At 38.9% G+C, this 22,161-nt stretch overlaps 1 protein-coding gene across 1 annotated transcript in view; it reads left to right on the plus strand.

Annotated features, from left to right (window-relative positions):
* Window positions 1–19,626, plus strand: part of ATP11A (ATPase phospholipid transporting 11A) — a 108,070-nt gene extending 88,444 nt beyond the window's left edge. The window contains exons 26-29 of the mRNA XM_063126166.1: window positions 6,016–6,081; window positions 9,727–9,830; window positions 13,035–13,200; window positions 18,344–19,626. Coding sequence (XP_062982236.1) covers window positions 6,016–6,081; window positions 9,727–9,830; window positions 13,035–13,200; window positions 18,344–18,601 — 594 coding nt within the window. The 3' untranslated portion in view covers window positions 18,602–19,626. The remainder of the gene's footprint in view (window positions 1–6,015; window positions 6,082–9,726; window positions 9,831–13,034; window positions 13,201–18,343) is intronic.
* The last annotated feature ends 2,535 nt before the right edge of the window (window positions 19,627–22,161 follow it).

The following is a 22,161-nucleotide window of genomic DNA, read 5'->3' on the forward strand; positions in this document are numbered from 1 at the left end:
ATTTACAGAGAAAAAAATATTTTCAAATTTCTGTTTTTCCCTATCCTGCTGTACCAAAATAATAGAAAAAGCTGTTCTTAAATAATTTGCTTTTTTAAAAGCATAGAATGAGAGGGTATAGGTTAAAATGTATTTATTTATTTATTCTGATAGGTATACACGTTACTTTTCAGTTAGTTTCTCTTCCCACTCAGCTAATCTTTTACACAGATTAGAATAATAAGTACTGGATGGGTGTGTGTTTTAAGACTTCTGTTCAATAATAAACAAATGTACTATTTAGCTTTTAGCTGAAGTCAGTTTAGGAAAGAAAGTTATGGAAATGAGGTAGCCAGAAGGAAAAACTATAAGCGGCTAATAAAGCTATAAGATGAGAAACATAAAACAGCAATGTAGATTACTTGATAGAAATGAATAGGGGATTAGAACAAGCAGAAATACAGCCTTTACAGCTCCATGTTTTTCAGCTGGCTGGGGCATTCTGGGAGATGCAGTCCAACACATCTGGAGCGCCCCAGGTTGAGGAAGGCTGTTTTAGATGGAATACTAAAGGTCATGTTCTGAGGCTCTTCTCTGGGTTTCAGCTCTCTTCAGAGATTAAGTGGATGGTACCTGGTGAAAGTGCCTTCTCAATTAAGCTACGTCATCTGTAGAATGCTCTCACCAGGAAGCTTCCCCTGATGGGAATCTCATGTTTTTCTGGCACCCTGTGCTGGCCTGCTTATTTATCTGGACCTTTTGTAATGTTTGCTATATGTAGTTTAACACTGCTGCTGTTTTTAGCCTTCATAGTTGTTTTTAATAATATTTGGTTTTATTGTTTTATCTGTTGATTGTTTTATTTTGTTTGTTTGTAGGTGTCCTAGGAATGGTAGAACTAAAGGACAGGGTATAATTTTTAAAAATAAAATAGTACACAGCGCCCCCCCCCCCCCCATGCCTTGTTGGGACTGCTGGGATTTTTGCAACTAATGTACTGTAATGCAGTGAACCAGTGCTTGCAGGGTCAAAATGATGGGACACAGGACATCATCTGGCCCCTCTCCCACTTCCCTGTTCCCTCTGACAGTTAAACAGTAGCTGGAGGTGAAATGAATTTTCCTAGCAACAATATATTGTTGTGAGCAATCCCTGTGGATTGCTCCCTGTTATAATGCAGAGTATTTTAGGGTGATTTGGTCTTGAATAGGCACTTAAGACCCACTCGCTTACCAAAAAACTGCTCCTCATGAAGATAAAAACTGCTGGTAGTAGTTTGTTGATATGGATCAACACAGTTGCCTGAACTTTTGGACTCTGCTTGGGGGCATAGTTATGGGAACTGTCATGTTAAGTGCCTGTACTTCAAAAAATTACCACTACCCCACTGCTAATCTACTAAACCAGGGAACTGGGAGGAACAACCTCAGTGGAAGAAGGCAGGCAGATGTGCTGGCCTGACTCTGCATACAAACAACCCTGCTCCTTCTCAGTTGTGTACTTATGGCATCCAAACAGCAAGTTTGCCATCCGTGTTCTAGATCTAAGTGATGTTATTTTCCAGTAACAGTAACATGTTCACCACACCAGCAAAATGGCACTTTGTACTTTGATTATTCTAGAATTACGTCTGTATCTCATTTCTAACAGAGATTAGACAAAGTCCCTGAGAGCAGCTTCTAGCTGGAAGAAAAGCATGAAGGACTTCCATTCATCCTTCCATTTTCTTCCCCCACCCCTACTAGCTCCCCTGTGCGATGGGCTGACTTCGTTGTACACCTGAGATAATTCTCTTATCGTTTTTGTTTGAATATAAAAGCAGGGCGAGCAGGATTAAAGATGCTTTCTGTACAGTTAACTTTGTTTGCTATATAGTTATTGCAGCCTATTTCTAATTTACTATCTGTTCTGCTATTATTGTCGTGGGCGCAGCGATTTACAGTACAGCATGATACTAGCTCTCATGAGGCAAGATCATTCTGAATTTCAAATAATCAATAACCAAGAAGGACCAAAGCTTGCTTGAAGTGATGTAGGAGAATCAGGTTTTGTATAGTCTCAAGGATTATGATTTTAAAAATTCTGGTTCTGCTTTTTCCTATGGATGGCCACATTCCCTCAGGATTAATTAATTTGGGGCTGCATAACACCGCTGAAGCCAGAAGAGGGTGGGGCTACCTCTTCTCTTGCTCCCATTTTCTCATCCTGCCACCTGTTCTTTTAAATCTCTTTCTTCTCCCTTCCTCTCCAATGGGCTGCCAAGGCAGAGACAGATTGCTCGTGCCAAAGGTCCGAAATGACCACTGCAGGAGGCTTTTGAAATTAGGGAAAGGGCCATGTGGTTCCCCACCCATGATTACCAATACATTTCTCTTTAACAAATGTAGGGCTAATATTAAATATTCCCACTTATTATAACACACCAGAGCCAAAAACAAAGTTTTCATTAATTAATAAATTCTGGAACCATCAGTATTATTGCAGATACAAACATAAAAGTTTTCAACTGAGCACTTAAGAGTTTCACCTGCCTGCAGTTTTTATTGTTGTAAGAAAAGACACAGACAATTTGCAGTGAATGAAAGGCACCTATCTGCTTCCAAACAAGCAAAAGGTCATCTTTAAGTCTTTTTTTTTTTTAAATCAAATTTAGTACAGGAATAAGAAGGTCATTGATCCTTTTGTTTTAGCAGGACCTCTAGAAGTCATTCATCAAGGAATGTTGTGCTAGTTCTCAAAAACCAAGATAACAGGCAAAAGTTTTGTGAAATCCAGTTTTAATCTGTGTTTAGAACAGTAATTGATATTATTAAATTGAGTGATAAATCTTGCAGCCCTAATGTATACATTAGATTACAAGTAATGTGATGGGGGGATTTATAAAACTAAGGTAAATAGCTGATTAATTTATCTACACAATTCAAGGGAATCTTTGTACTTCTTACAGTAGCACTTAAATGCCTGTAATTGGTATAAACTTTTCCACAGGAAGGATCACACTGAAAGGAAGTAATATGTCAGCGAAATGTAAATTCATATAAATAAAGTGAATAGCTAGCCAATTGGTAGATCTCTATTTTGGAATCATCTTAAATGTTTGAAGCTTTCTGTCTTCAAAAATCATCTTACAAACTTTGAAATATTTATATTCGCAAACAACACTTATTTATTATGTTTGTATTTCTTCAAGGAACCCAGAGCAATGGGAATTTAGTCACTTTTCTGTATGCCTTTTGGTTTCTGATCATTATCAGCCCATTAAAAAAAAGACAAAGTAACTGAAACACTAGTACAACTTTCCCCAACCTGGTATCCTAGAGAAGTGTTGGGCTGCAACAACCATAATTCCCCGTCATCCCAAGGAACCCTAAATTATGATTCTATAACCATAGGATTAGGGCAGATTTCTCCAACTTGGCACCCTCCAGATGTGTTGGACTGCAACGTCTGGAGGGGGCACCAAGTTGGGGAACACTAGACTAGGGTCTCTGTAAAAGCCACAGCAGACACATGGGTTGTTTGTTTTCATATATGTTCTCCCCTTCCAACTGTTGCGAATGGTTTCGGTTTACTTTAGAGTTGACAAGTAGCATGACCCAGTCCAGGTACATGTCCTGGGTCTCCTATGTAGCCTGTTAAAGGTATCATGTCTGTTTTCCAATCAAACTGACGACACAGTAGTCAGTACATGGCTCTCAGCAGATACCTTGTGTATCACTGCATCTACTTATGCCTATGTGCTCCAGGATCTAACACTTGGATCCTGTTGATTAAAATAATTATTATTGTTACTTAGCATTTATACAGGACATTTCATGTTTTCAAACATCTATACATGTATTTCAGCAACCTTGTAAGACTAGCCAGTGTTATTATCCCTATATTTCACATAAAATTGCCACGTTTTGGTGTGATCTTCAAAGTGTCTCCAGCTTTCAAAGAATTGAATGGTCATGTGACAGAGGGATGTCGGAAAATAGTTCCAGAAGGCCCTATAGGAGACATCAACCCATCTGAATCTATTATTCATATAATAGCAATAGAAGGAAGACAAACAGATAAGATACTAGGATTCTAAAGATAGCCCAAGAACCATGCTCAGGGGTTCCCGCCTAATCCCCTCAGTTCTCAGTTCGCTGTGGGTCAACAGCGTTTGGAGACTTCTCTGTGGTACTGTGTTTACCTTAGCTGAAAAATCTAACATTTTTCCTTCCTTTCTCATTCTCCAGTTTTCTGCCTTTTCTATCTATCATATATATATATATATATATATATATATATATATATATATATATTGTTTGTTTGTTTGTTTGTTAGTTAGTTAAGTGTTGGTGCCTATGGCACAACAAGGCCTGTTTAAAAAGTGCTCCAATTGCGGGCAGAAATGTAGATACGTTATAGATGTCACAAAGCATGTACAAAAAAAAAGTACAATACTTTATCATCACATCTTTTTTTTAACGCTAGGACTGAAATAAATGCAATTTAAGTAGTTGTAAACTTTGTAGACTATGGGTGATTCCTCTTACAAGGCATTGTGCATAACAGAACAGCCTATAGTGCAGAAATAAAATAACATTCATTTTAGTCCTAGCATTTTTAAAGAAAGGTGTGATGATAATTTATTGTATTGTATTGCATTGTAACATCTATAGCATGTCTATACAGTCTCCTCTGATATAGATATGACAAATTTGTATCAGATAAACCATATTTCTATTAATTCCCATACAAGCTCTCACACTTGTTGTGAAGACTACTAATTAAAAAAAAAATAGATGGGGAGAATGTATACACTTTTAAAATATTTAATGTTAGGGGGTTTTTTTTTTTAGTATTGGCTACTAACTGCTATTGCCACACCATGGAAAGTAGTAATAACTGAACTGAAAAGCTATTTGTTTTTGAGAATTCAATAAACAGAAACTGAAATCTATTTCACTCTTGCATCTTTCACCATTTGTCCATTTCTAATTCTTACCACTTTTTGATGCAAATAGTAATATGAAAAAACTTCCTGGAATAGGCAAGAATGGGGCGATCTGAAGTGAAAAATCCACTCTCAAAAATGGAAAAATTGACTTGCATCCTGCTCAGTTCCTCTTCTCACTGCAGCACCCTGCCTGAACCATACCCCAGAGAGTCCCTGGACCCTTGGAAAGGCTTTTCAGAGGGCTGCAATGGGAGAGAAAGGGTTGGGAAATTCTTATGCATGAGCAGAGTTCCAGTTTCTTTAATTCAATTTGTAGCAACTAGAGGTGTTGTATTGGCATTCTGAATTATTTTTATGAAGTTGATGGGAAATGCCATCTTTATCAGAAGGTACATGTACAGTATTGTAAAAACAGAGAAAGAGAGAGGGGGGAATATTTAGGGTGCAATCCTTTGCATGTTTGCACAAAGTCTGGGTGGAGAATACTTGGAGTTGAAGAACTTTTATCTGTCTAAACATGCATAGAATTGCGCTCTTAGTACTTTTTGTTGTTTTTTGTTTGTATTCAGTACTAACAGTGCAGTCCTATACATGTCTATTCAGAAGCCCCATTGGATTCTATGTGACTTACTCCTATGTAAAGTGTGCATAGGAATTCAGCCTAAATGTTTCTTTTATTTGTACATTTGGGCTGTACATGCACCTTTTTGTAAAAATGGCATTTTATATTTCGTATTAAGTGAAAAAAAACATGTTGCACTGTAGTGTTCCTGTTCAGGTTTCCAGACTCTCCATTTCATTGCTTCTCCCCTCTAGTTTTCTGACTCTTCTCCGACAGTCAGCCAGCATGCTTAGCCCTCATTGAGCATGCTCAGCCCTCATCGGGCTATTTTAAGGAGATGGTTCCTCTTTAAGGGTTTTCCCTGTTCCAGTTTTTCATAGTTCTACAAACCTTGGTCTTCCCCTAAACTTGCCAATACCTCCTTCTTGAATGTGAATGATGCCATTTTAGCTACATATATTATACAACCATATTCTAAATCACACTGACGTACTAGAATGTGTAACTTGAAACTGTTTTATTCTGAATTTTTTCCCGCTAGATGTTTGGAAACTGGACATTTGGGACACTGGTATTCACTGTACTAGTATTCACTGTTACCCTAAAGGTATGATTTTCTACATGTCATCTATTGAAACCAAAGTAATTTCATTTTGTGGAGCATTTTCTCTATGAGGAAAGGCGAAACATTTGGGATGTTTTAATTTAGGGGGGGAAATGACTAAAGAGGGGACATGATAGAGGTTTTATACTAATACGTGCTATGGAAAAATTAGATGGAAAGAAATCTCTCCCCTGCATCTTATGTTAGAAGTTGGTGGACTGGTTGGTTCTGTTCCGAACAGGCCCCAGTTATGAGTAAAGGTTTAAAGTCACCCTATTTGCTCATTTCTAGGACGGTGCAGGTCAGTCGAGCTTGCAAAAGAGAGCTCCGCTGACTTGTCCCAATCTGGAAATGATCATTTCTGCTCATTTCCAGAGTTGTTTTTAGATGTGCAAAAGCCCCATTGCAAAAAAGGAAGGTCTCACAAGTGTTACGGGACAAGTGGAGGCAGAGGAGCCCAGTTGGATACTGCCCTTGGTCTGATCCAATAGGTCTGTTCTATTGGATCACTGTTTATCAGAAATATCTTCTCTCCACAGAGGACCTCGCACCTTAACTGCTGAACAGTTTGTGATTCACCTTTTAGTTATTGTTTTATGAAGAACTAGAGATACTGCCCTTTGGGATTCATTGTTCCTTCTCCTAAATGAACACAGTATTTACAGCATAAGAAATAGTCAACATGTCTTTCCTCCAGGGCTTAATTTGAGGCAAGGCTCAACCTTATAGCTTGTTCTTAGTGCCTATTAATTTCACATGAAGAGAAGTGCCTCTGAAATTATGTCAAGCATCTCTTCTTATCAGCCCATCCACATACAAGATTACTGAGCAGAGCTTCTTGGTCAAAGTGGTGTGTGAGGGTTTCTGGCAGGCTTGAATTCTGGAACCTCTTTCGTTTGAAACAGAGATGAACAATTTTTTTGACTCCAAGGAACATATCAGGTATTGGCTGGGGGCTACACATTCATGCATGCACGCACACTCACTCACTCACATACTCAGTCATGCAGGGATTGCTGGAGCTGGCTAAAATCCACCACCCCCACTCCAATCACCATGACCATATTGCTGCATTACAGCAATATATTATATAATCATAAAATCATAGAATAGTAGAGTTGGAAGGGGTCTATAAGGCCATTGAATCCAACCCCTGCTCAATGCAGGAATCCACCTTAAAGGATACCTGTCCAGCTGCCTCTTGAATGCCTCTAGTGCAGGACGGCACACAACCTCCCTAGGTAATTGGTTCTATTGTCATACTGCTCTAACAGTCAGGAAGTTTTTCTTGATGTCCAATCTGGCTTACTTTAACTTGAGCCCATTATTCCGTGTCCTACACTCTGGGATGATCAAGAAGAGGTCCTGGCCCTCCTCTGTGTGACAAACTTTCAAGTTTTTAAGAGCGCTATCATGTCTCTCCTCAATCTCCTCTTCTCCAGGCTAAACATGCCCTGTTCTTTCAGTCTCTCCTCATAGGGCTTTGTTTCCATACCCCTGATCATCTCCGTTGCCCTCCTCTGAACAAGCTCCAGCTTGTCTGCATCCTTCTTGAAGTAGGGTGCCCACAACTGGACACAAATACTCAAGATGAGGCCTAACAAGTGCCCAGCAGAGGGGAACCAGTACCTTGCGTGATTTTGAAGCTATACTTCTATTAATGCAGCCCAAAATAGCACTTGTTTTTCTTGCAGCCATATCACACTGTTGGCTCATATTCAGCTTGTGATTTACAACAAGTCTAAGATCCTTCTTGCTTGTAGTATTGCTGAGCCAAGTATCTCCCATCTTGAAACTGCATTTGGTTTCTTTTTCTTAGGTGTAGAACTTGGCATTTATCCCTATTAAATTTCATTCTGTTGTTTTCAGCCCAGTGCTCCAGCCTATCAAGATCACTTTGAAGTTTGTTTCTGTCTTCGAGAGTATTAACTATCCCACCCAATTTTGTGTCATTTGCGAATTTGATAGAATAGTAGAGTTAGAAGGGGCCTATAAGGCCATTGCACCTCCTCGTCCAAATCATTAATAAAAATGTTGAAGAGCCCAGGACTGAGCCCTGTGGTACCCTGCTCGTTACCTCCCCCGAGTTTGAGAAGGTATCATGGATAAGCAGTCTTTGAGTTCGATTCTGTAGCCAACTCTGGATCCACCTAATAGTTGTTCCATATAGCCCACTTTTAGGTACCGTATTTCTTCGATTCTAAGACGCCATCGATTGTAAGATGCACACTAATTTCAGTACCACCAACAGTAAAAAAGCTTTGATTCTAAGAAATAATAAACTTACTCGCGATTCTAAGACGCACCCCGTTTTTAGAGATGTTTATATGGGGAAAAAAGTGTGTCTTAGAATCGAAGAAATACGGTTTGTTTGTTAATCAGAATATCATGGGGCACTTTGTCAAACGCTTTGCTGAAGTCAAGATATATTATGCCCACAGCATTCCCACAGTCCACAAGGGAGGTTACCTAAACAAAAAATGAGATCATATTAGTCTGACAGGATTTGTTCTTGACAAATCCATGCTGGCTTCTAGTAATCACTGCATTGTTTTCAAGGTACTTACAGATAGACTTCTTTATAATCTCCTCCAAAAATTTCCCAGGGATAGATGTCAGACTGACTTGTCTGTAGTCCCCAGATTCCTTCTGATCTGGGCTACATAGGGGTCACCAAGAGAGCTCTTCTCCACTCCAGTAGCCCTGGTCTGATTGCTGCCTTACTGCTCCAATTAGCAATGGTAAAGGAGTCATTGTTGAGGCTGCTTTAGGGTTGTGGTTAAAGCAGGAGGCAGCCTACTTCCTGTCCCTGCAACTCTGCTACTGCTGTACTGCCACCATTTGTGTCATGGTGCTGTGTTTTTTCTGGCAGTGCCTGGGAGATCTGATGGGGCATGTAATAGAGCTCTGGGGGCTGTGCCTCTTTATACTCCTAGTTTAGAAAAAAGGTGATTTATGCCTACCTCAGTGGCTGAATTATGATTCTAGAATAAGCTTGCAGAAGTGGCTATTGAGGTAATTAAAGCAGAGTAGATGTGTTTCTGCCACTTGAAGAAACATAAGAGAAGTTGTACAGGTAGAAGGAAATTATGTAGTCAAAACAAAATTAACTTACATGGAGTGGCAAAGGAGAATAGTGGGAGAGAGGGAGGAAAACTAGTCCTAATAGTTGCACTTATAATCTTCTATAACCTATATTCAGCTTTATTGGGCCCGTTCAGACAGCATGCTAAGCCATGGATAGGCTGCTAAGCCTTTTGCAGCAAATGGTTAGTGAGCGTGTTTAAACCGTGGTTATGTAACCACTATGGTTAGGAATGGTACACATCACTTGCTGAGTCATGGTTCACATGACATGCTGAGCAATAATGTTTACTTCAAAACGCTTAACCGCCGTGGCTTAGCGTATCGTCTGAACAGGATCATTGTCTTGTGCAAGGGTAATTTATATAAGGGTAGTTGTGCATCACACTTGTTCCATGAGATCAAAAACTGAAGCAGGTATATGTCAGAGGTCATGTTGCTAAGTTTGTTTCTAAGCCCTATTGTTCAGAAAACTGTGAAACCACCCTAAGTCAATTCAATGTATACTTTCTTTTTATATTGTCATCCATCCAGAAATGTTGATTTAAATATCTTTCTGTATAGCTTGCACTGGATACACACTACTGGACATGGATCAATCACTTCGTGATCTGGGGATCACTACTTTTCTATATTGTCTTTTCCCTTCTCTGGGGAGGGATCATCTGGTAAGAAATTACTATAGACCATGACATAAATGCCATTCCTAGTATTACAATAATGAGTTATATATTAGACAAAGGTGTTCTTGAGGTCCCATCATGGTGGCCATGTTTTATAAAATTTATATCCTACCTTTCTTCCAAGAAGCCCAAGATGGTGTATATGGTTCTTCCCCCTCCCATTTTTTCCTCACAACAACCCTGTGAAGTGGAGATTTGAACCTGGGTATCTCTAGTCCTACTAATCTTAGACTTTGGCCTTAGCTAGACCTACCTTTTGTTCTGCAAGATCTCTCCCTTGTTTACACATAAGGCGCGTCGCACCCGTCATTTAATTTTTTTTTTAAAGAGGATTTAGCGCACAAACGCTCGTGCGCTAAAGGTAAGTCTTTTTTAAAATTTAATTTGGTTTCCCCGCTCCCCCCACCCTAACCCCAATAGGAGTGCTGCACCCTGTGCGAGTAATCGCGTGGAGCGGGGTCAAGCCACGGAAACAGGCCAGATGTTCCGCGGTCTCGGGCTCAGCCCAAGACCACGGAAAGAGTGGGCCCAAAGGGGATGGCTATATCCCGGGGCAAGGGAGGGATGGTCCCTCCCTGATCCCGGGATCCCCTGTTCGTCATCTGGATGCACAGAGATGATCCCATGGTTCGCCCTGGGATATAGCCTGCTCTAGCTAAGGCCTTAAACTAATATATTTTGGTCTACAACTCTCATGATCCCTAATCATTGGCTATGTTTGGTAGGGTTAATGGGAGTTGTAGGACAAAACATCTGCATGGCCACAAGTTGCCCATCCCTGCAATACTCAATACATTTGAATCCTGGCAGAGTTTGAAGCCTATCCTTCTATTTTAAACTGGAAACCAGTTTAAATGACATAATTAAAGGAATTGGGTTGAGAAATTCTGTAAACTGAAACTAAGTGGGGTTATGTCAGCTAATACACTTCAGCCCACTTTGGGCAGAAACCTTGGTCAAATTATGTTGAAATGGCTGGTTCATTCCATATATTTCAATGTAAGGAAGTGTATAGCAATGCACAATGGGGCAAAAGATCCCAACTATACGCTGATGGGATCCAAGCTGGCAGTGATCCTATTGTGGGGATGTGGTGGACAGCTCAATGAAATTGTCACAGCTGCTATGGAAAAAGGCATATTCCATGTTGGCCATAATTAGTAAAGAACAAATATCTAGTGCAACCACACTTGGAATACTATGTACAGTTCTGGACACTGCACCTCAAAAAGGATATTGCAGAGTTGGAAAACGTGTATTTTTTTTTTTTTTTAATTATCAGATAGGATTCATTACCCTAACCAAGAATCAGCAGAATATGGCTTTGGGTAGAGTTTTGCTGCTTTATGTGATCAGGATCCCTGATTCAGTACTGCCTTTGGCCTATTCAGGACAGGAGGTGACCTTGACATTTCTAAAAATATCTGGGAAGAGACATAGAGAAGGTTCCAGGTTCAAATTTGACATCTCCAGTTCAGGGCCACTAAAGTAGTGGCGCTAGCATGTAGAAGGCAAACCATTCAGCAGGTGCAGGAAAGGTTCCTAGATTGACCTGGTTTGCAAATAATGGTAACCCATGGTTTATTTAACCTATGGTTTTCTGCCCTACCTATAGTTTGTCTGACAGAAGATTGAATAAACCATGGTTTGTTTTCCAATCTCACCTCCTTTGCCAACTCCCTCCCTGTACCCCAAATGCTGGCACTGTAGTACCAGCACTGGTTATTCTTTTTACCACTCATACCGTGGATTTAGCCATACCAGTCACTATCTGTAGCAGTTTAACCTGGACTAAGCAATGTATTGTTCAGAGTGAGGAGCCAGATCAGAGTTTGTAGTTGTATATAGCAAGGTGTGATCTTATTTGCTCCTCAGGTCACCTGATTAAACAAAACCTGATTTCTGGTCTATTAAAATGATTTATGCACTTCAGTCACCTGCAAGATGGTGCTGCAAAGCAATACAGAGTAGACCAGCAGTTTCCTTCGCCTACAATCTGCCCTTACCTGCTGATAGAAGGAATAAAGTACCTGAGCTCTGCTATCCCCCAGAGTTCTCAGTTTTTGTGGCCTAGTGTGACAAAGCTGGGAAAGACCTCTGCCTGGGTCTCTGGAGAGGTTTGCTGCTTGGTTGGGGGAAGAGTGTGCAAGAAACAAGGTTTCATTTATGATAAATGGGGACTCAGCCTGAATTTGTTCAGGTAAAAAGCTCTGCTATGAATCCTAGAACAAACATAATTTCCTTTTTATGGATTGTAGCTAGAGCTGCTTGCAAAATAAATGTATTTATTTATTGTATTTATTTATTTAATTTATTTCCCATCTTTCTGCCAAAGAATGGCACTCAAGGCAGCCGACAATAAAATCAAATTTAAACAAAATCTTAATTAAAGCATAGAGTAGAAAGAAAGAAATTAAAAATGCCAATAAAACACAACTATCAAAAATATAAGCAGCACCAGCCAATTAAAAAAAAAATCAACTTATATGCCAAAGTTCTGTCTGAATAAAAATGTCTTTGTCTGCTGGCAATAGGACAACAAATGTTGCCCAGACAGAGATAGAAAGATATAGTGCAAATATAGGTATGTTTACTTTAAAGATTGAGGAAAAACATGGTCATTCTATGTCTTCAGTTTTGTTTGTCTTAATATATACAGTACAACTGACACCACCACCAGCCGTTCCAGCCAACTGTAAGGCCTTAGCTAGACCTAAGGTTTATCCTGGGATCGTCCCGGGGTCATCCCTGTTCATGTAAATGACACACAGGGGACCCCAGGAGCAGGCAGGGACAACCCCAGGACGATCCCGGGATAAACCTTAGGTCTAGCTAAGGCCAAAGAGAGAGAGATGAGAAAGGAATCAGGGACATTTCACCAGCCAAGCTTATTTTCCTTTTCCCTTCCCATTCCTTTTTCCTTGTGTGTCATTGTTTTAGATAGTAAGCCTTCAGGCAGGGACTGTCTTGTTTGGCTGATTATACATGTAACCCACTCCGGGAGCCTTTTTGGCTGAAGAACGGGATAAAAATACTTTAAATTAAATACATACATATATCAAAAGAGAAATCCTATGAAAATTTAATGGTTTGAACTTAGTCACTGTGGGAAGTACTGTATATCACAGATGTTCTTGGTTTGACTTGATTTTCCCACCCAGATTGGATTGTTTTTCTTCCTCCCACTAGGCCTTTTCTCAATTACCAGAGGATGTACTATGTGTTCCTGCAAATGCTGTCTAGTGGTCCTGCATGGCTGGGTATTATTATGCTCATAATTGTGAGCCTTCTTCCAGATGTGCTGAAGAAAATTTTATGCAGGCAGTTATGGCCCACAGCAACAGAAAGAATCCAGGTAAAAATATTTAATGGTTTGCTAAGAACATTCTAAACTTCACAAATATTTATGTAGACACAATTCAAATGTCAGTTATTTTCAGACATCTGCTAGTTCTAATCTTTTCTCTAATCTCAATTGAAGATCCCATAAAACAGCAGCCGGTCAAGCCAGGAAGTCTTCCTGAAATCTTATGTTTTCAGGAGCAACACAGCGTTGGCGCCTGTCTGACTTCCACAGGCAGGGAATTCCATAGGAAGGGGGCCACCACACTGAAAGCCCTTCTCCTGATGGACTCCAATTGGGCCATGGGTCCATGTGGAATCACCAGGAGCATGTCCTCCGATGCCCTCAGTAATTGGGCAGGTTGGTAAGGGAGAAGGCATTTAATATTTACTGAAGTTCAGCAAAAATGTGGCCCCTGCCCTAGTTTCAACTAAAACTATAGTTGTTTAATAGAAGCCATTACAATAATCTAAATATTATATGTTACAAGTTCACCATTGTTGACTTTCCAGAAATATTACCATCCAGTGTCAAATTATTTGAGTGAGTTGTTTTCTTAATCCTCAACTGTTACTTGCTTTTTAGAGAGATGAGCAATTTTTAGGATATTAATATAAAAGAACAGAATTATACTTTTATGTATAAATTGCATCGTAGTATTTTATCTAATAATCTGAATGACCAATTTTAGTAGCCATAAGCAGATTGTAGGGAGAGCCAGACATTCAAGTAAAGAGTAAGTGGTCGATATACAGTAATGGAAATAACTCAATACTGTTAAGAGACCTGAACTGTTCCTTAACATTTTCACAGTAGCCTATAAAATGTGGTGGTAGTTTACAGTAGTTATTACTCTCTATGCTTGGTGCAGACCATTAAGAACATAAGAGCCCTACCAGATCAGATCAAAGTCCCATCTACTCCAGCACTCCGTTCCCACAATGGCCAACCAGATGCCTATGGGAAGCCCACAAGCAGGACACGAGGGCAATAGCATCTTCCCTGTTTGGGTTCCCCAGCAACTGGCATTGGGACACACACAGCCATTCCCAGCTGTTTGAAGACAGAGCTACATATCCCAGATGTCCTATCCTGGGCTCTCTACACTAGTCTTGTACCTCAGGTATGGTGTAGGATACTATCTTATTAACTGCCAGTCCTGTTGGCTTCCATTCAAAGAAAGGCGAAAGGGCGCCATCTTGTCCTTCACCTTCAGCAGCAAAATGTCTTGGGTTGGCCTTACCATCATGACTAGTAACCACTGATAATGCCTTTTCTTCCTGACATGGGAGTAACCCTGTTGAACTCATTGGGACTTACTTCTGAGTAGATATGTATAGGACTGCACTAATAGTGAGGCAATTGTGCTATAATTCTAAGGTAATCTAGTAAAGTATGTCTTCAATGACTTGCCCCCATGGTTGGACTTTGAACCTTATTGTATGCAGTTGCTAGTTACCACATTGCTGATGTTTCTTTGTAATATGCACTAGAAAGCTTTTAGCATTTAATCAGATTTATTCCTTGTGTTTCTTCTTTTCCCTCTCCCAATATACTCCTGACTTCTATCCAACTTTCCCTAAATAACTACTACCTTGCTTTAAACTATAAATGATGTACTCTGGTACTTCCATCAATCTTCTGGGGAAATCAGACTAAACATCAGTGCCTTTCTGTTGAGCAGTCTACCATCTTTATGCTTTCTCAGACTTCAAGCAGTCTAAGTTTCTAATGGAGCAAAAGGTGATTCTTTTCCTGCCTTTCTGCATGCTTGGCCATTTCATTCAGAGGATGTTAGAAAGTGCATTCACAGTCACAAGATGTTAGTCATACTTCATATCCCCAACTGTACTTTAAACCTTTCTGTACTTCAAATGTTTTTGTAGAGATTCCCTCTTTGCTTGTCCAAAAGTGTCTGTGTATCATATGTAATTCTGTGCACATTTTCAGTCTTTGTATGTGAATAATAGCAAAATAGAGTATCTCCATTGCAAAGTCTATTCTTTTTAAAGACTGGTGGTTTTTCATAGATGGATGCACATAGTACTTGCATTGCAACCATCTCAGTGGACAGCTTGCCAAACACAGATGTGATGGGGTTTTTTGAACACCACAGGGTGGTTCAGACATAATGCTGTATTATGGTTTGGCTAGAGCGTCGTACTTGTATACTCTCTTTCCCTCACCTGTGGCACTTCCCTGCCTCCTTCCTGAATTAAGGCAAACCATAGTTTGTCATTTTGTCCAAACTAGAAAACTAGGATTTTGTGCTTGTCCTGTAAAGGAGGATGAAAATAATCAGGGTAATTTGTGCTTGACCTATCCTGAATCTAGTATTTTAATTAGAGATGGTTCTCGAGCTTTTCTCTTTCCATTTTAATAGTAGAGCTTGGACCCTCTCCAAATCCATTACATTTCTCACCTTTGCCTGTTCTGTTGGTCACATCTGTATTTGGTAAGCAAGAACGTTGTTCTTAATGACTCCACAAGTTTTAAAAAATGACTTTTGAAGTCTGCCTCTTCTTTTGCTGTTTCTGTTTTCAGAGGGATTAAAATAAGTATATATGCGGTTTGTAATGCTGTTTAGCTGTTGTAATTGGTGAATCTGCAAAAGCTTTGGAGGAATCTGTTTCTTTTGGTAAACTACAAATCAAGTCCTGTTTCCTTTGCTGATTCAGAACTGTTCCATGATGCCAGTCACAGTATTTGCATGATTTGACTCTTTAGCGGGGAATTATGCATGTGTTGTTCCATTTCCTCTTATGCCTACTACATGTAATCATTCTGATTTTACTACAAATTTGCATTAATGTGTCTTCATTTCTACTTAACATTATTCTTGCTTAATTTAGGATTTCAAAACGTCAACACTGAATTATTACATCCTTTCTTAATTTAGATGTATCCACTACAATTAACTTTAAGCAACTCAGAAAGTCTTCCTGACTCAAATAAGTTATTAAAAATATGGGGGAGGAAGATAGACCTTTAATGCCACAACAGAGGTAGTTATGGTGATAACTGTGATCATTTAGTGATGTATATGGGCTTATGGGTGATCCTTATCTTACTCTTTGCATGGACATGTTAAACATTATCCTCCTACTTAAAAGTATAACAAGTCCTTTCCATAAAGAGAAAGAGAGGACCCATTTGCAACTGGGGCAGATATTGTAGGAGTAGGCTTTTCCATATAGTTCTCTCAAAACCAGTTCTATTCAAATAAGGGATAGGCAAATTGGTGCCCTCCAGATGTTTTGGTTGTAATTCCCATAATCTCTGAACATTGGCCCTACCGGCTGTGGTTTATGGGAGTTGTAATTCCAAAATATGGAAGACACCAGTTTGCCTATCTCGTACACTGTATAGCATATAGGTACTATGACTGAAAGCACGGAAGCTCCCGGAAATTTGATCACATACCAATGAAAACTCTTTTTAAGAGCAGAATTCCCAGAACAGATATGATGATCAGGTTTTGAAATAGTATCATTAGTAGTCAACTAGGATACAGTAACAATTGCTTGATCATTTATCTTTTAAACTTGTTAGTTTTACATGATCAGTATGGACAATTTGGCATCCTAACACTATAGTTGACGTTTTCCTTATGAGATGTTCATATTAGTCTCAGTGTTTTTCCTCATCCTTGCAGAAGAGTATGAAACATAAAACAGCTATAAATGCCCTGGCGAACAACGATGGGCCACTCCTTGAAGAAACCCTTTCTGCTTCCGAGGCATAATTAGATCACTGATAGGTAACAGTATTGCACGTGTTACCATTTGGGTAATTTCTATTGGTGTGCTGTGATGTTTTCAAAAAGAAAACTGTTTCCTCCAGAGTTTTTGTTCTGCTTTACTAAATGAAATCTGATTTTACAGTTTTGGATATTATAGTTTGTTTTCAATGCATTTCAGACCACAGGTAAGTGTTTGTGGTAGTATTTTGCGTGTGTGTGTGTGTGTGTGTGTGTTTTCTGGAAATGTTGGGATTTAAGAAACGTGTTGTTTTGATTTTTACATTTATTTTAATAGGACTTTATGTGCATGGTAGGATTTTTAAATATGAATTTCTGGCTGTTGTGGTTCTTTGACTTGTACCTCAAATAAGAGATGGTAGCAGGCATATAGATGTAAGGCACAGGTGTGAAGTCACTTATGGTGTGTTTTGATTCAGATTGCATTAAAGACTAGTAACATTGGCTTGAACAGAATTCAAAGTATACCTGTTCACAAATATTGTTGCACAAGTTCCATATATCATGAATCCATGGCTTTGGCATGGGGTCCTACCTTATTTTTAATCCTGCCTGTTTCCTTGGATGTGGAATTACAATAAAGCAAACTTTTGAAAGGCAACAATTTTCATTCTAACCCACTAAGCATCGATGCAAGAAACAGAGACTGTAGACTCCAAAGGGCCAATTTCCACATTATAAGAAGTGGTGAAGAGCCCATGCCCAAGTGCACGCACATACGGAGCCCTCCTACCTCGCCCTCATGGAATTTTTGAAAGTTCCCTTTTCAAAGTCACAAGAAGTAACATGAAGCAAAAGCATAAATTCATTCACACCATGTTTTTATCTACATACGTTGAAATATACAAAGCAGCCCTAACAAAGTTGAACATTTTAAATTCCCAAGTGATGCCAATGTGCAATTTATCAGGATTCTAGAATAGCTTCCACCCATTAGTATGCTTTGTGGAGACATAGAGAGTGTGCTAATTTCTCCACCGATCCTACTCCAGCCTAGAGAGTGACCTAATTCAGGCTAGGGATAGTATGGGAAGTATGGATTAGCAAATTTAAAACCATCCCCATCATTATTCTCTTTTGAAATGTTGAAAAAAAATATCAAGGAAACCAGGCATCCAAATATCAAAAGATTATATCATGCAAAATGCAGCATAAGGGGTGACTTATAGCTAAGCATGTTGTTATTCCTACTAAGTACAACATTAACCAAAATTAATGAATTAAAATTTTTCATCTATTGAGACTCTCTTCATTTTAAATAAGCCAAACCTGTTGTGCTCTATTGTACTTTATATCTTTGTGGCGGTGTTGCCCCTTTGATGTAAGAGACAGCACATCGAAGCATTTTAGGTTTAGTGATTACTGCTTCATAATCTTTTCTTGTTTTCTTGGCAGAATACATCAAGTCATGGTCGGGACCATCTTTCAGAATTCACACCTCTTGCCTCTCAGAAGAGACCAAGATACAGGAGCAATGATTGCAAGAATTCCCCAGCAAGAAGGTCTAATTCTCATTCTAAAAAAACAATGTTTACACATTGGAGAAACCATGATTATTCCGTACTCCCATCTATCTTTGGCTATTCCAATAAGCGTTGCAATTCTAGCGCGGGATACTACCACAGGGGTTCAGGTTTGGAAACAGCTCTGTGACAGTTCACCAAGTCAAGCCTTTAAGAACTACAGCTATTCCCACCCCCACCCCAAATATATATCTGCAAATGACCATTTAACAGTACTGATTGAAATTTTGTTGGCTTTTACTGTCTGGTGTAATATTCTGACAAGCTGGATCAAGACCACTGAGAACAAATCCTTCCAAGAGTATTGGTCCTTCCTTTTATGTTTTAAACTGTTGAAGCAATGGATTATCTACACAGTCTGGCACTGTGATAATGGACAACACTATAATTTCACTCAGTTCTCTCAAACTCTTTGTACATTTATTGCCTCCATCATCTCTTTTCCTTTATTACTTGAAGAGTTCTGCTTCAGTCAGTGATCCCCTTTGGAGATCAGAGGTTATTTTTTTTTTTGTCTGTTGTAAGCAATGATCTCAGATCCTCCAGTGAAAGTCAATGAGAGCATATTCACAGGTGCTGTTTCTGACTTGTCTTTGTCCTTTCTTTGCTCTTTCTGTAGAACAAACTGGTGTTTCCTCTGTGCAAATCTGCTTTCAAGAAACACTCTCTAATGTCCATTTTATTGTAAGTCGCCAAGTAGGACTGTATGTGATTTTAAGATTGTTTTTTTCCGCTGTAGATCAATACATTTCTACATAGACCCTCTACAGACCTTAAGAAGTCAAGCTGGCTATCAAATGGGTGAAGTGGCCATTGAACTGAAAATAATTACTGAATTTAAGAATTCAGCCTTAGAAACTTGACAATAATAAATAAAAAGAGTGATCTACCTTTTTGTTCTCTCTAAAATGGAGAGCCTTGGAAGTGTTTTGCTACCCCTGTCAAGGCAAGGATTTGATTGACTCCTTAACAACTTAATAGGATGATACTGTGTTTTTGATATTGTGTTTCATTTTTAATTTGACTTTAAAATCAAGAGGGGAGACAAGTCTATCAGAAAATCTACTTGTATTATAAAGGTGCAGCTTTGTGTCTATATTTATTAGTTAATAACCACTAGGTGGAGTTCCCCCTTCCCCTCTTTGAATGTGGACTTGGGTATCAATAATTTTGAATAATTGCAGCCAGCTTGTACTTCAGCTCTATTTGTGGCTCTAGTTTTGTCTCTTTTTCTCCCAGTGTTTTATTTAGGGTGTCAAAATCACTGAAAGATTATTTTATAGGAACTAAAGTTTCTGTGTCAGGGATGGGGGTGGGGAGTGTGGGTTCCCTCTCGCATTCCTTGAGTGGAAAAGGCAGAAGGAGACAAACTGTTTGGAAAGGCAAATTGTGGAAACTTTATTATACCAAAGATTATGGAGAAAAAGGATCTGGTGGTTGTTCCCCTACTTTCCCACTCTCACCCCCTATAACGCACAGCGTCAGGGCATCTGTCATTTAAGATGAAGCACTTTCCAGCTCCAGCGTTGTTCACATGCTGATAGTAATATACCAAAAGGTAATATTTATTTGACATTACATACTTGAACGTCGGGTAGAAATGTCCCCTACATAAAACACTGGATACAAATATATATATAGATGGATAGACAGATAGGTATACATATATTTTTTAAAAAAATCAACTTGATGTGGCTATTGATTTTATACCTGTAGTAGTGACAAATCTCCTGTGGGTGTAGCTAACAAATTATTTTTAATGTATTTTTTAGAAATCTTAAAATTGACTTTGCACTGAAATATTTTTCAATACTGTAGCTATTTATATATCTGTTTTACGCATACATTTGTTAACACACCATTTCTATTTTTTTAAGTGTATGTTTTAGACTTTTTTTTAAATATATATACTTATGAGTTTTGGATCTCCAAAATTAGCTTCTAGTGGAATTGTGGTTGAATGTTAAAATTCTGACGAATGTTAAAATTAAAAATAGGTTTGTTCTCACAGACGAATCCAAAGCTACTGATTTTTATTTGCTTTTGCTTGTGAGTATTAGCTTTCAATGTCATAACACTTTCTGCTTACAACCAACCAACTGCTGCTACTAGTATTCTGTTTTTGTTCCATAAAGCTGTTTGTTTGTGTTTTTCATTTCCATCCTTTAGCCTTAAATAAGAAGACACTTGCTTGATGATTTGAAAATGCTGCATTCCTGCTCTGCCTACTAACAACAGGGTTTACTGCAACGTTCTTACGTCACAACTGTTCCCTATGAAATAAATTATCTTTTAAAGGCTGAAAGATTTAATGGTAGTAGTGCTGGGGGTGGGGAGAGATTTGTATCTAGTGGCAACCATCTGCTAACAGACTGAGTTTCCCTCCCCTTGCAACTCCCTGCAAGTGCACCTCAAATGGTTGGAGGATCTTCCTGAGCAGATTTAGGTGCATCCAGGTGGCTGCGGGAGGGAAGAGGGGAAGGAGAACTCCCATTGCACAAGGGGAAGTCTGCTTACATAATATTGGACTTCGCTCATTGTTTTAAAAAAGTTTTGTTTCACTGGATTTGATCCAGACTTAGACATACTTAAGAGTAGACCCATTGATTTCAATAGCTCTGTACTAAGTAATATTAAGTCTGGACCCAACCTCTTATATTGTTTTAAAAGAAGAGAAATACTTTTGAATTTAAAGAGGCCATTCTGTTTCCACTAAACAACTGGAACTTTAAAAATATTCCATGTAAATTAAAAAAGAAAAAGCTATATAGACTTATGTCCCTTTCTTTTTGTAGATTTGCTAGTGCAACACTGTAGCACAACCTTCACTAGTAAGCCCCAATCTAGAGATCCTTGTGCATAATAGCAGAATGCACACGTACTGCTATGTATAAGGATCTGCCCTGCCAAATAAGCGACAAATGCTGTCAGTGGTGATGTGTAACTAGATTTACTTCCTCCCTGAGGGCCTGAACTAACACAGCTGATAATCAGTTCAGTGATATGCTTATATTCACTTGATGAGGGATGTAGATGATATTTCTTGTACATTGGGGGACCAGGTGAGAACGGAAGGTGATACGTGTGCAGAATTTATTTCCAAGGGTGATATGTATGCAGAATTTATTTCCATGCAGCTTGCTGAATTCGGAAAATTAGTCAGGCAATAAGTAAGAATTTACTAACAATCATAGAGCTGTAACCATAATTTATAAATGTAAAATGGGGATTTGATAAAAGTTCATATGAAAAAAAATGGCATTCTGTGTAACTCAAATTGCCTTGTCTGAATTGTCAAATCTTTAATGATAAAATGTCTCAAATGCTTTAATGTATGCACTGGAAATGGTAGACATCAACCAAATGCTCATGAAGGCTAAACAATGTACATTCACTGAAGCTAGTAGCAAGATTCAGGTCTCCTGATTTTCATGTTCCTGAGCAATTATTATTTTGTTCAGCTAATATAAAGAGCACATCGTTTATTCTCCTGCTTGCATCAGCTTATTTATCTCACTTATAATGCAAGTATCAAAGGAAGGAAACAGCACTAATTTGCGGTATCAATGGGATCATGTTGAAAAGCTTTAATGGAAACTTGTCAAAGTATTATGAGAGAAATATGTACACGATTGTACATTGCACAATTGCACAGCTCAGTTTATACAGCTTTACCTTTGTCAAAATTAT

Source organism: Elgaria multicarinata, chromosome 5, assembly GCF_023053635.1.
Source record: "Elgaria multicarinata webbii isolate HBS135686 ecotype San Diego chromosome 5, rElgMul1.1.pri, whole genome shotgun sequence".
NCBI lineage: Eukaryota > Metazoa > Chordata > Lepidosauria > Squamata > Anguidae > Elgaria > Elgaria multicarinata.